Source organism: Etheostoma spectabile, chromosome 4 (assembly GCF_008692095.1).
Source record: "Etheostoma spectabile isolate EspeVRDwgs_2016 chromosome 4, UIUC_Espe_1.0, whole genome shotgun sequence".
Lineage (NCBI taxonomy): Eukaryota > Metazoa > Chordata > Actinopteri > Perciformes > Percidae > Etheostoma > Etheostoma spectabile.
Window position 1 is genome coordinate 36636843 of NC_045736.1, and position 14598 is coordinate 36651440.

The 14598-nt window shown below is 41.6% G+C and overlaps 1 protein-coding gene across 2 annotated transcripts in view; it reads right to left on the bottom strand.

Moving 5' to 3' along the window:
• lamb3 (laminin subunit beta 3) overlaps positions 1-12390 on the bottom strand; it is a 29659-nt gene extending 17269 nt beyond the window's left edge. Inside the window, exons 1-3 of one of the 2 annotated variants that reach the window (XM_032514619.1) lie at positions 12192-12390; positions 10445-10599; positions 985-1099 (exon numbers count right to left, since the gene is read on the bottom strand). In XM_032514619.1, the coding sequence (XP_032370510.1) occupies positions 985-1099; positions 10445-10599; positions 12192-12216 (295 nt within the window). In that variant the 5' untranslated portion in view covers positions 12217-12390. Of the gene's footprint in view, positions 1-984; positions 1100-7255; positions 7465-10444; positions 10600-12191 lie in introns of those variants that run through there. The other variant, XM_032514620.1, reaches the window with a different exon arrangement.
• Between the last annotated feature and the right edge of the window lie 2208 nt (positions 12391-14598).

Consider the following 14598-nt stretch of genomic DNA (forward strand, 5'->3'; position numbering starts at 1 on the left):
CAAAATACAATTGTGAACCTGAAAATGAGCATAATATGGGCGCTTTAAGTGAAATTGTAACACTTAAAGTAAGTAATATGACTTAATTGTGCTCTTTACAAATAATAATAATAATAATAATAATAAAGCAAAATTATTATCTTAAAAAAAGGAATACTGTCTCTGATATTATATATGTGAGTGGTCTTGGAGATGATTCCTTTTTCTGTCTTGGTATTGACTGTCTCTCATTTGAACTCGGTCTTGACTTGGACTCAAACTTTTTTGGACTCAGTCTTGACTAGTCCTGGTCCTGGATTTGTCTTGGACTCGACAAAGGTGGACTTGACTACAGCCCTGCTTGAAATGTATGCCATTTCAATCCTGCTAATACAAAACCCCTTTCTTTCTTTCTTTCTTTCTTTCTTTCTGTTATCTGTCATAGATAACCCAGACCCCCCTCTCCACCCCACACTGGTCCAACAGAGGAGCTCCTTCTCTAAGAGGCTCCGACAGCTTCGATGTCGCACGGACCTCTACAGAAAATCATTCATACCACAGGCATAACGCTATTTAACATGTCATCAACTGGGTGCAAGTAAGACTTTTTGGACACCACACTAGCACTAAGTGCAACCTGCACAATTGGTTTATTTACATTTAGCATATATTAGCAGTTGCACATTTTTGTTTTCCCATCCTGTACATATTCAATATTGTTTTTATTTATTCATATTATTATTTAATGTATATTGATGTATGTTATTTTTCCTAGTATTTCATTTATATTTATATTCTGTGCTTTGTCACTGATTTTGCTGCTGTAACACTGGAATTTCCCATTTTTCTTGGTATCAATAAACATCTATCTATCTATCTATCTATATATCTATCTATCTATCTATCTATCTATCTATCTATCTATCTATCATCTATCTATCTATCTATCTATCTATCCTCTTTCTTTCTTTCTTTCTTTCTTTCTTTCTTTCTTTCTTTGCCCACCTTTCACTGACTGCCACCATCTGTCAGGTCCAGATGTGGACAGGACATCCTGGACAGTGTGGGCCAGCTGACCGTATGGGTTCCTGGAGTCACAGGGACAACACTTCATCCTCCTCTAAGAAACAAACAAACAAACAAACAAACAAACAAACATTAGTAACAATGGCCACTCCTGCAGGGTTACATTGCGATAGCTGGTGCATGGGATTGTGTCACTGTGCGTGCCAGTTGTCCTGAAAGTGACCCTCGGACCCAAGACCCAACTTCTAAATGAGTCTCTTTTGCTCCCCGCTATGATTAGCTGGGTCACTGGGCAGGTCACACACAGAAAATCAATATGCATCAGATGCACAACAGCTCTACAGATTAGGCTGGTCAACAATTTGGAGGGAAACTTTACCCCAGTAACCGATGAGGAAGGAACAACGTGAGACACCTGTGGAACCTGACTTGCCAACACAGGCAAGACAAATCCATTGTGAAATAAAGAATTCCCCCTGACAAAACTAGAATTGGATCAAATTCAGACACAATTCCAGGCAAGAATTGTAGACGTCTAATATAATTTATGATGACTTTATTAAAATAATCTGCCCAATTCCTCCCTAAAATGATGTTTAGGTGTAGTGTTGTTTACCGAGCATGAGTCAGTGTGAAGTGTGCATGTTGACATGTACACACAAATACACCAATGTTATCAATGTATTAAATAAAAATGAGTGCATCATGTTTCTGTGACCTGCTTTCATCAGTCGATATTTAAGAGCTCCCCTTGTATACTGGTGACTCTGGACATGGCTGCTTTCCCTGTAGGGAAAAGTTCCCCCCGGGTTGCTGATTGTTACAACATCCTGTAAATGCCTCACTAATGTTTTTCACTCCAGCTACGTGACTCCACTCAGTCACACATTAGGACGCACCATTACAATCAACAGTGCTTAGATTGTTTTTTTACACAGGAGGAAAAAGGCTACACCGCAAAAGCCCCAAAGGTACAAATGAACATGAAGCACAACTAAAACCCAAATTGTCGTACTGTATTTAGAGTGAAAACACAGAGCAATAAAGTTGCATTCAGAGAGAGAAAAGTCTCCTGTCTGACTGCACTCTAAGAAATATCTGTGTTTTAACATGTTCTTTACATTTGGAATTGCATAATTTGAGCTCTCAATTCTTTTTCTCGGGAGATTAAAAAAGTTTTGTTTTTTCAAGAAATGTTGAAAGTTTTTTTTGGAATCTCTTTCGACATTTTGGGCGTTTTTTGTGTGCCTTTGTGGCATTTTTTACGTCGTTTTTTTCAACCTTTGCGACACCTTTTTTGACAGTTTTTTTCATAAGTTTACCAACTATGCCGCTTTGTGTGAGAGGATTTTTAATACAGAAAAGGCATTTTAACTGTACACACATAGTTTCTGTTTTTTAAGTCTGTGTAATGAGCTGCCAGACTTTTTCTGTTATTCTACAGATGAATTTCTCACAGTGTGAACTGTATAGTGAAGCACAATGTGTTGAATGAGTGAGTTTAGGACTATGATGGCATTGGTCCACTCTGTGAGCGCGACATATCGCCTTTTTATCCTGTTTGTCATAGTAGAAGACCACCGAGTCTCCCAAATGGAAAGACTTTGCCTTTTCTCATCTAGTTTAACCAGATTTCTGAGATGTTCTGTGATGCTTTGGATGCCATGTTGCTGTCATTCCTGATCCTAGAAGTCTGCCTCTGGCCTTTCCTGTTCAATCACCATTGCGAGTCATTGTGAAACAACACAGACTAGGCCTATCTGAGGCTGATCTGTCTCGGGCTGTGGGACGGCAGGAATCAAGGCCCCATTAGTGGTGTAGTCTATGTGATATCCAGGTGTATGTACACCCACTAAGAAACCTCCAGGATTTCCATTTGCCCACTTAAAAATGCTCAATGAACCAAAACAACATACTTTTTATTATATATTTCATATATTTTGAATTGTCATCTGTGTTTTTCTTCTTCACATAGGCTAACAAAGGTATTTCAACCGTAAATTGTTAAAGGTGTAACAGAATGGAGGAAATAAAGTTGTTAACGCTCAAAACTTCCCTGGGGGAGGATACCCAGATCCCCCACTATGACATGCCCCCCCTCCCCCAAAAGCAGATATCTGGCCAATATACAGGACAGTATACCCACTACAATACAATTGACTACACCACTGGGCCCCATCATCACCTAACCTGACATAATGGGATGACATTAGCACCCGTGGATAGATTTCAGCGGTGGCAGGAAACACAGTCACTCGCGCTAGCCACTTTGGAGGGTGGCATGCTCCACCTGCTCTCCTGGAGTACTGTGCCACCGCTGGACACAGGAACACAGTTGGGACATGCTGTCTATGGGGGAGTATGGTGGCATGGCAAGCTGAGACAACAGTTGCGTCTGTACAGGTCATACACTGTATAAGGAAGGCCTGTGTATTTGTAGAGGAAGTACAGAGAGAGCGCCCAACTAGACAATCCAGCAGGATAATTGGTCTGGTCGCTCTGCTTCCCGTCACCGAGGACGTGCGCTCCAATTCACTTTCCTACTTTCTTTTAGCTGTTCTTATTTACCCTGAATTCTGCTTGTGCTGGGAAAATGTACGTTTTGGTTTCATTAACTATGACACAAATGTCTCATTTTTATTTAATCCACCTGATTTTACTTTTGACGAAATTTTACATCCGTAAGTCCAAATTCTTATAACTTCCCAGAGCTGTCCATTGACATTAACCACTATATTTCTACTATATCCTGTTGCAGTAATAAGAAGGCTGCTAGGACACACACTCACACTATTTGTACTTTTTAAATGCTTTATGTAAATTGAGTAGTTTTCTTCCTTTTTGTTGTTATTTTATTTTTTGTATCTCCCCTGGCGTACTTGACCTGTTTGTATTGTCACTTGTGGCTGTATACTTGCTACGTGTTCAATAAAAAATAAAGAAAAAGAAAAATTACTTTCAACTAATCTTACACACTGCTGCATCACCCAGCCTATACGATAAGAAGCTACTCTTTTTATGTCTTATTTGCTTGCATGTTTTCATACAAAAAGGATCTGTAAACACATTATCAGAGCTGAATATTTGATGACTGAATTGCTATATTTTATGTAATCTTAAATTTGTGTGTTTTCAATATTCATTTATGTTTAAAAGGGTTGTTAATCTGGTTCTTCAAGCTAATTGTAGCACACAATAGTCAACTTTATTCAAATAAAACCAAAACAAAATGCAATTTTCCACAAAATAGCAACAAGTGAAAATGCTGAGTGGCTAGCAGCTTTGGAAAACCACTAGCCACAGTGGCTGGTGAGCAAAAAAGTGAATGTCAAGCCCTGATAGTAACCACCGGGAAAGGCAAACATGTCATAAAGCCTGATCTCACCACATTCCACACATTTTTAAAGCTGCACCAACCAGGTCACTATCTACACTTGAAAAAACAGGAGGGAAGATTGCCTAGAGTCAGCCATGTGGAAATGTTGCCCTTCGTATAGAGCAGCCTCAGTCTATCTGTGGAAGAGAGTGGGAATCAAGATTCCTTTCTCCCAACTTTGGACCTACAACTGTGTGTGTAATATGTAAACCTCTGATTTAAAGCTGCTATCCTAGTCAATAAATCCGAAGGCCTTCACTTATGCCTGCAACACATTCTCATGAGCGGGTTCGCATGATCTCACATGAAAAGTTATGAACAATAATATGAATGATATGCTACGAAACAGGCGACCGCCGCCGGGTCATGTGACGACCGGTCACATGACATTTAAATTTAGCGGGGGGTATTTACAGTTAGCTGTAGCCGGGAAAAAATCAGTGGGAGCTAGGTACTGATCACCATGAGTGGCGGTCCTTTCAGAGGCCGATGCAGTTGAGTTTGGCCTGAAGATTGTTGATAGCCTTTGAAAGTAATTAAAATGCAATGTTTTTTTTCATTTAAATACTAGTTTTGTTTGTCTTTGATGTAAATAAGACAATATCAGACCACATCAGAATTCAACTGCTAGGCTTCAGCCTCTCCTACTTGGCAGGCGTTGTAAACCACAACATTAATTTGTGACAACACAGTTTACAACTTCAAAATCTGCATAAACCTATTAAAAATAATGCATTTTCATCAATTAACCTCAGTATTTGTTCTTGGCTATTAATGGATGATCCCTTACATTCTGATACGTAAATATGAAAGTCATTTTTTTCTACTTTGGGTTGAAACCAGCTAGCAGTTTCCCATTCATGCTAAGCTAGGCTAACCTTACTGGATACACAGTTAGCATATTGTTGTCAGTCTTCTCATATGGATGTGTTTGATGGGATACAATAGCAGATTAAAAGGGATTCAACTTGGACGCTTTTAATTAATAATGCCCACTGTAGACTTTGTACCACACACATACAATTGATTCAACAGTCAGTTGGCAACAGCTAAATGCAAACCGTATGTTTGCGCCTGTGTTGGCACATGTGTTGCTGCAGTGCCAAAAAACATAAACCTTGGAGGAAAAAAATGTGCCCACGTTGAAGCTTTTTAAAACTACAAGTTGAGAAGAATCTCCATGTCAAGCTTAACTCACCTCCAATTCGATAACATTCACAATTTGGCAACAATAAAAAAGGATTTACCCACTTTAAATTTAAGTTGAACCAGCAGGTATCTGGCTGGAATGAGTGCTTCTGAACTGCTTGGACTGTTATGGGGTAAGAACAATCTATTTTTAGGCCCCATCACAACGTTATAAATTTGAACGATGCCTTTCCAGTTTCTCTTCATATCCTATGCATATTTAGCAAATCTGACACTGCAACAAAATGATTTGATCCCCTGATAACATCTGAAATGCATGCCTAACAGGATGCATCAAATATATTGACCATTCTCCACATATTTATAAATGATATTAGCAACTCCAACCAAAATAACCTTGTAGTATATTAAAAAAATCTTAGGGCTTTAATGTACACAAAGATAAACAGGAGAGCTAATGAGCCGGTCTCAAAGATGACACGTTTCCCAAAATCTGTCAGAACTTAAAGTCTAGGTATACTGCTGGTGCTACAGCTCAGCCTGGCCCACTGCATTGACGTAGCAACAACAGAAATTCTAAAATTCCACTCTGCGATGGAAAATTCCAGGTTTTCCAGAATGTGAGGAAACACTGTTTGCTCTTTTATACATGTACTGCATTGCCCCCTCTGCACTAACTCCAAAGACCCCCTAGGGGTCACGGACCCTCTTTTGAAAATCTCAGCACTAGACCAATCAACACTACAGCATTTAAATGGATTTGTTTGATTAGTAATTCAATTCAGTTTCATTTATAGTATCAATTCATAAAAACAGTTATCTCCGGACACTTCACAAACAGAGCAGGTCTAGACCACGCTTTATAATTCACAAAGACCCGACAATTTCCCAGGAGCAAGCATTTTGTGCTAGCCTGGTCCTACCAGACTCTGGTCCTACGAGACTCTGGTACATTAGCCTGGTCCTATTTGACTCTGGTACATTAGCCTGGTCCATTAGCCTGGTCCTACCAGACTCTGGTCCATTTCATTAGTCCAGAGAGTCTGACCACTCTCCATTAACAAGTGTTAACTTCCTTAAATGTGGGTACTCTGTTGAAGTATAAAGCTATAGGATCTGCCCAGAGCCACTCTGGATCTGCCATAACCAACCACTAACATTTGGTCGTGACATTAGCTTAGCATCCCTAGCGTTACCCTTAGCCAAGTCCTTCCCCTCTAACGGAGCGAGCTGGAAAGTCATACTTTTCCTTAACCCCATGGGGAGGAAGGTCACAAAATCATGGCCACCAACAAAACTCAGCAAAGATTGTTCTTGCTTGAGCTTTAACTTCTGGATGTTCGGCAGCGTAGCCACAACGGACCGAATGACTTCCCATTCACTTCATCTTTCTCCGTTGCCATTGTGGAACTACAACTCAAAGTAGCGCGCAACCTCAACGTCATCGTTCCCAGCCACTCCCTCTGTTCACTGATTGGGCAGTAAACCCGCAAATATACCGCAAACCCAGACTACTAATGAAGGACAATGAAAATTGAGCGGAAGCACGTAGAAGGGCGGAGCCAGGGTAATTTGGTGTGAAAATGGCAAGAAAAAACATCCTTTTAGGCAGAAACCTCGGACAGACCCAGGTTGCCAGTTAGGACACATGAACACTGATGTGATACAAATATACAGATATAGAGAAATATGTATAATATATTATGTATAGTATTCATACTATACCTAATTATTTGTTACAGAATCTGGTGCTTGCAGCAGTGTGATGACTCATTGCCAACAAGATCTGACTAGTTATATCATGATGGCTGTGTGGGCTTTCAGCTTCAACACTGTTGGTCTTTCCTGGCTGTCATGCATGTGTGTGTCAGCTCTGAGATACAGCTGAGTGTTCCCTCCCCTCCCTGTCTGGATGAGGTGCGGCTCAGGTATTAAAAAAACAAAACAAAGGGAAAGCATTGATCAATTAGAGATAGTCCACGCCTAACACAGCTATCTATCCCCCGAGGCAGATTCAAGGTAAGGTATGCAGCGTATGTAATATCAACACAAACATTACCCGCTCTGTCTTTCTGTCGATTAGGTTGAATTAGGATTGCTTAAGTTTAGGTTACCTTAGTGCACATGTGTCAAACTTATATCTATTTAGGTTCTCAATAAATTTTGGACCACCTATGTGTTCGTAACGTTTTCAATGTTTTGTTTCTTTTTCTGGATTTTTGGTCACTTTTGCCGATGATTTTGGTGCTTTTTTTCCAAACGTTTTTGGCTTGTTTAAGTTTGAAAGCTATATGAGACATGCAGTAAAAGATGCTTGACTTTTCTGATGAAATAAAAGCATGACAATGAACGAAACATGTCTGGCCCTTGATGTGATTCTTCTTTTCTAGTGTGGTCCTTGGAGAAATTGAGTTGGACAGCCCTGCCTTAGTGAGAGTCATAATGAAAATAAGGAATACGGGACATTTTCTCTGTTACAGTAGAGTAGGCTAATGCTAACAAGTACAGTACATGGTAACTTTTACTCATGTACAGTACCTAGGCAATTTTCGAAGTGCTCAAACTTTACTTATTATATAGCCTACTAACTTATTTACTTATTTACAGCTTGGAGCACTTCTGTTTTTCTTCTACTACATGTCTGAAACAATGTTGTACTTTATCCTGCACTACATTTATCTGAAGTTTCCAGATACATTTCAGATGAAGATGATCTGTGGTAACATGGAACACCTGGGCTTCAGTCCAGCTCTCTCGCTCCGTGTTGCTCCCTCCCTCTTATCATTGGACTATTGCAAAACTAACATACTGCACATATCTTTTAGCGCATCGCTTCAAAAACTCTGCAGGAATTCTGACAGCACAGCAGATAATACGCAATACCAAATTTAAACATTAATGCCCCTGCAACACCAAATAATGTAAATACTTCACCAATAATGTAACCAAATGTCCTGACTGATTTTATAATAACATTTTTACTGAAAAGGCAATAGCTTTCATGTGGGTTCTAATTTTTCAAAATCTTTTTTCTGGGGAATTATGAAGTGATGCAAGTTTTATACAATATGTATAATAAAGTTAGTGTCATGTAAACCTACACTGCAAAAAAAAGGGTCTTCTAAAACCAAGATAAAAACCCTAAATCTGAGGGAAAAGGTACTCAGAACAAGTGAAATTATCTGTCCATGCAGCAAGATAATTTCACTTGACAATCTTGATCAATTTATGATTACAGTGTAAAGTTGAGCACTTGGGGGTGGAAGTAGCTCAGTCTGAACGGAGTTGGGTTGGTAGTGCTGTGTGTGTGTGTGTGTGTGTGTGTGGGGGGGGGGGGGGGGGGGGGGGGGGGGGGCAAAGCAGTTGTGCGGCTTTAACTTGAGTTTCTGAGTACTGTTTTAAACCCCTGCCATCCATCCATCTAACAACCATCTTCGTCCGCTCATCCGGTATCGGGTCGAGGGGCAGCAGCTCCAGCAGGGGACCCCAAACTTCCCTTTCCCGGGCCACATCAACCAGCTCTGACTGGGGGATCCCGAGGCGTTCCCAGGCCAGGTTGGAGATATAATCCCTCCACCTAGTCCTGGGTTTTCCTTGAGGCCTCCTCCCAGCTGGACGTGCCTGGAACACCTCCCACAGGAGGCCCCCAGGAGGCATCCTTACCAGATGCCCGAACCACCTCAACTGGCTCCTTTCGACGCATAAGAACAGCGGCTCGAACTGCAATCCCTCCCCACCCCGACTACGCCTAGATATCCTGTCCATAAATACCACCAACAGGATTGGTGACAAAGTGCAGCCCTGGCGGAGGCCAACCCTCACCTGAAACGAGTCTGACTTACTGCTGAGAACCCGTACACAGCGCTCGCTTTGGTCATACAGAGATTGGATGGCCCTGAGAAGGGACCCCCTCACCCCATACTCCCGCAGCACCACCCACAGTATCTCCTAGAGGACACGGTCATACGCCTTCGCCAGATCCACAAAACACATGTAGACCGGTTGGGCATACTCCCAGGCTCCCTCCAGGATCCTTGCAAGAGTGAAGATTTGATCCATTGTTCCTCTTCAATCCGAGGTTCGACTATCTGCCGAACCCTCTTTTCCAGCACCTTGGAGTGGACTTTGCCAAGGAAGCTGAGAAGTGTGATACCCCTGTAATTGGCACACACCCTCTGGTCCCCCTTTTTGAAGTTAGGAACCACCACCCCGGTTTGCCACTCCCTAGGCACCGTTCCAGATCACGCAATGTTGAAGAGACATGTCAACCAAGACAGTCCCTCCACACCCAGAGCTTTCAGCATTTCTGGAAGGATCTCATCAATCCCTGGGGCTTTGCCAATAAAAATTGCAAAATGACAGGCTTAACCCTGTTCTCTGCTCTCTCTTATTTCAAAATCAGCGTTTGAATCCAGTAATGGAGCTGAGCCAGCAGATGGGCTGGCGAGTGGTTTTCAGATGTTGGTCAAAGAGTACAGTTACAACATGATGCGCTGGCACTGAAATCAGACTGTTTCACAAAATGGACTGGAGGGAGTCGGGCCAAAACCACCACAGCCTCCATCCTGTCTGCTCACCGTGACCTCTGCACCGCTCGACTCCTGACGGGGCAAACTTCACGTAGAGACCCACACATGGCCTGGGTCAACACAGCTGGCCGAGCCACTGACTGCTTATGTGCTCTGGTTTGACTGATAAGGTTTTTTACAAAGCCAATATAAATATTATACAATTGAAGCTAATGATTGTGCTTCTATGTGTCTTTTTACACATTTTCTATTCTAAACAGAGAAGTCTCTCTTGCTCAAGATGATATACTAAGAATTGATCACAGTGGCTTTTAGAGGTTGATACTCAATATAGTCTACATCTAACATCGTTAATTAGCAGAGATGACATGTCCTGTGCCCCTACCTGTTCGTATGGGGTGCAGTAGACCTCGGAGCCTGTGAGGCCACAGGTGGAGGAGGCGTGGAGCTGCTGGGCCCTGCCCAGGAGCAGGTCACTGCTGGGTGGGTAACAAGCCCCCCGAGAGCAGTCAGTCTGGGCCTGGGAGACTGCAGCTATGGCTGTCAGGAGGAAGGCACAACAAGAAATGAAAGGTTACAATGACTTGTAACTCTGTATCTAATAATAATAATAATATTAATAGTAATTGAAGTAATAATAATGTATGCTTTATTGATCCAAAGTGGAGTAATTACGATTGTTTTGTTTCTGTTGTTAGAACACACTTCACACAGGCCTGAAACACACACCCATGCGCAGGTCCTATCCATGCACTAATTGAGAGCTGAATTTCCATACTGTACATGACAGCAACATGAATACAGTGTAAATATCATTTACACTAACACAAACCTTTAGCTCCATCAGTAAGATGAAAATATCTTTTTCACAAAACAAGCAGTGACACAACAGTGACTGTTGTTCTAAAGTTAATTATAAAATGAAACCATATGGATGCCACAGTACCTATCGTAAGATCAAGCCCCACTCAAAACAGATTAATGAAATCATAACTCGTAATAGGTATAATATACAGTGCTCAAAAGGATGCATTCATTTAGACAGCAACATTTAGACATAATGTCTAGCAGTGTTTGATTGTAACTAAGTACATGTCCTCCAGTACTGCACTTAAGTACAAATGTTGATGTACACATACTTTACTTATGTCTTTTCATGCCACTTTCTACTTCAACTCCGCTACATTTCAGAGAGAAATATTCTACTTTTTACTCCACTACATTCATCTAACAGCTACTACTACTACTTAGTTACTAGTTACTTTACACATTCAAATTAAAATCTGCACACAAAAACCCATGTAGTTTGTAAAATCTGATGTTTTATTATAAAGTAAACCATCCAACAGTATAACAGCCTACAAGTCCAGCTGGGATGATGAGACCATTGAACACACAACCTCCTGGATCCTTTACACTTTCTACAATGGGAGGACTTTTACATGAAACAGTATTTTTACAGTGTGGTATTAGTACTTTTACTTAAGTAAAGGATCTGAATACTTGAATGAGGGGTGGGAAACATATAAGCTTTGGCTTCAACCTGCTCCTTTTCGGAATTCTTTTTGTATGTGTGTATGTCTATATGTATGTATGTATGTAGTATGTATGTACGTATGTATGTATGTATTACATACATATATTTTGGTTCAATGTAAATATTTGTATGAAATAAAAGAAAAAGAAAATTAAAAAATACTTCTTCCACCGCATGTGTCTAACATGGATAATATGGGATATGAATACTGATAAGAACAAGGTGCTGCCAACATTTTGTTTCATTAAAGTAATGCCCTTGTCAGGGTGAAGCCGACTACTGAAACCCCTTCAACCTTCCCAACTCCTTAAACGTGTGCCATCATGAAAAGAGAGCATGCAGGTTGTCCTTCCAACCAATCACTGCAGTTGCTGCTCAGGTTAGTTCCTCCTCACTGCTCCAAAATGGAGGGATCAGTGGAATCAGCGTCTGCAAGGTTCCACTCTTTGGAAAACAAAAACTGTATACTGTCAACTCCCCACGATTTAGGAATGTGAATTCATGGCGTGGAAAATTGAAGGTGAAAGTTGCAGGACAAACTTGAAACAGAAAGAGGACACTAACATTCAAAGATTGAAGAGAAAAGAAATCTTACCTGCCAGGAGTAAAAGTATTCTCATGTTGCAAACCTCCTATGATAAAGTCTGGAACAGACGGGACAACAACAAAAATATCAGCACGCCGAAAGAATCAAAGCCCGTGGAGTGTATTCCCTGATGTGAGGCTCCCCTGGCCGTCCGTGTTCTATCAGCTCTGTGTGCTGCTGCTTTATCAACGCTGTCTCACCTGGACGCTATGATACAGTGTGTGTGTGTGTCAGAGTCACACCCTGCACCTCCACTCCCTTTCTCCATGAATCAACACATACACATAGCCTACAGACATGTAGCTAGACGTAGACACACACACACACTAACAAAGTAAACAAAAACTTAACAAGGTGTAACAAAACACTGTTGTAACCTCCAATAAAATAAAAATAAAAAATCTCGGCCATTGAAATTTCCAGCATCAGTTTTAGCAAGAATACAATATAGAAGACAGTATAAAGATAATAACAACCGCAATAAAAAATAATAATAATAATAATAATAATAATAATAATAATAATAATAATATTAGTAATAAGAAGAAGAAGAAGAAGAAGAAGAACCTTTGGCTTTTAAAAAGACATAAAAAAGACATTAACCATAAATTATCCGTCAAAAGTGTCAGTGTTGAGTCAAGTGTTAAACTGACCAGGTATTGTTGTAAGTCCAGGTGTGTATGTATGTATGTATGTGTGTATGTATGTACTGTATGCATGTATGTATGTATGTATGTATGTATGTATGCATGTCTGTATGTACTGTATGTATGTATGTATTGTCCTCTCTGCTCTACTTCCTATAGGCTAGTATAGTTGTATAGTCTAATGGCATGAGGGACAACAGAGTCCTTGAGCCTGCTGGTCCGACACTTGGGAAGGAGCAGCCTTCCACTGAACAGGCTCCTCTGGGTGCTGATGACGGTGTGCAAGGGGTGGCTGACATTATCAATAATGTCCAGCAGTTTGTCCAGTGTCCTCCTCTCTCCCACCGTCACCAGTGAGTCCAGCTTCATGTCGACCACAGAGCCGGCCCGCCTGATCAGTTTATCCAGCCTGGAGGTGTCCATCATCAGGTCAAACTAATACTTGGCTTTATGACAAAAAAGCTGAAAAACTACTGATGTTCCCATCAGCCTCGGCTGTACTTTATGTTTACTGCTAGTTTGCAAATGTTAGCATGATACTAGTCTAAACTGAGATGCTGGACATGGTAAACATACTTTATCTGCTTGACATTAGCATGTTAGCATTGTCAGTGTGAACATTTGAGCATGCTATTGTTAGCATTTAGTTCAAAGCACCGCTGTACCCAAATACAGCGTCACATAACCGCTAGCAAGGGCTGTAGACTATTTCCGTTCTACGTTTTAAAGTTGCTGTTGATTCCGAATCTGACAGGAGTCAGAAACACAAATGACTTTAAGCACCACTCAGCTAGCCTGGTCCTACCAGACTCTGGTCCATTAGGCTGGTCCTACCAGACTCTGGTACATTAGCCTGGTCCTACCAGACTCTGGTCCATAAGCCTGGTCCTACCAGACTCGGGTCCATTAGCCTGGTGCTACCAGACTCTGGTACATTAGCCTGGTCCTACCAGACTCTGGTCCATAAGCCTGGTCCTACCAGACTCTGGTCCATTAAGCTGGTCCTATCACACTCTGTTACATTAGCCTGGTCCTACCAGACTCGGGTCCATTAGCCTGGTCCTACCAGACTCTGCCTGCTCCTACCAGACTCTGGTACATTAGCTTGGTCCTACCAGACTCTGGTACATTAGCCTGGTCCTACCAGACTCGGTTCCATCAGCCTTGTCCTACCATACCCTGGTACATTAGCCTGTTCCTACCAGACATTAGCCTGGTCCTACCAGACTCTGGTACATTAGGCTGGTCCTACCAGACTCTGGTCCATTAGCCTGTTCCTACCAGACTCTGTACATTAGGCTGGTCCTACCAGACTCTGGCCCATTAGCCTGTTCCTACCAGACTGTACATCAGCCTGGTCCTACCAGACTCTGGTACATTAGGCTGGTCCTACAAGACTCTGGCCCATTAGCCTGGTCCTACCAGACTCTGGTGCATTAGCCTGTTCCTACCAGACTCTGTACATCAGTCTGGTCCTACCAGACTCTGGTACATTAGCCTGGTCCTACCAGACTCTGGTACATTAGGGACTGGTCCTACCAGACTCTGGTCCAATTAGCCTGTTCCTACCAGACTCTGTACATTAGGAATCTGAGCCACTCTGGTAGCCTGGTAGTGTGAAAATCTTTGATTTCCTTTTTTTTCTAGCAGTGAGAAGCATCTCGTTATGGCAGTAGAGCCTGGTAAAACATTTTTTTTTTTTGAAAGATTAGTTTTTGGGCATTTTATAGCAGCAACCAGAGGAGCCTGTTCAGTGGAAGGCTGCTCCT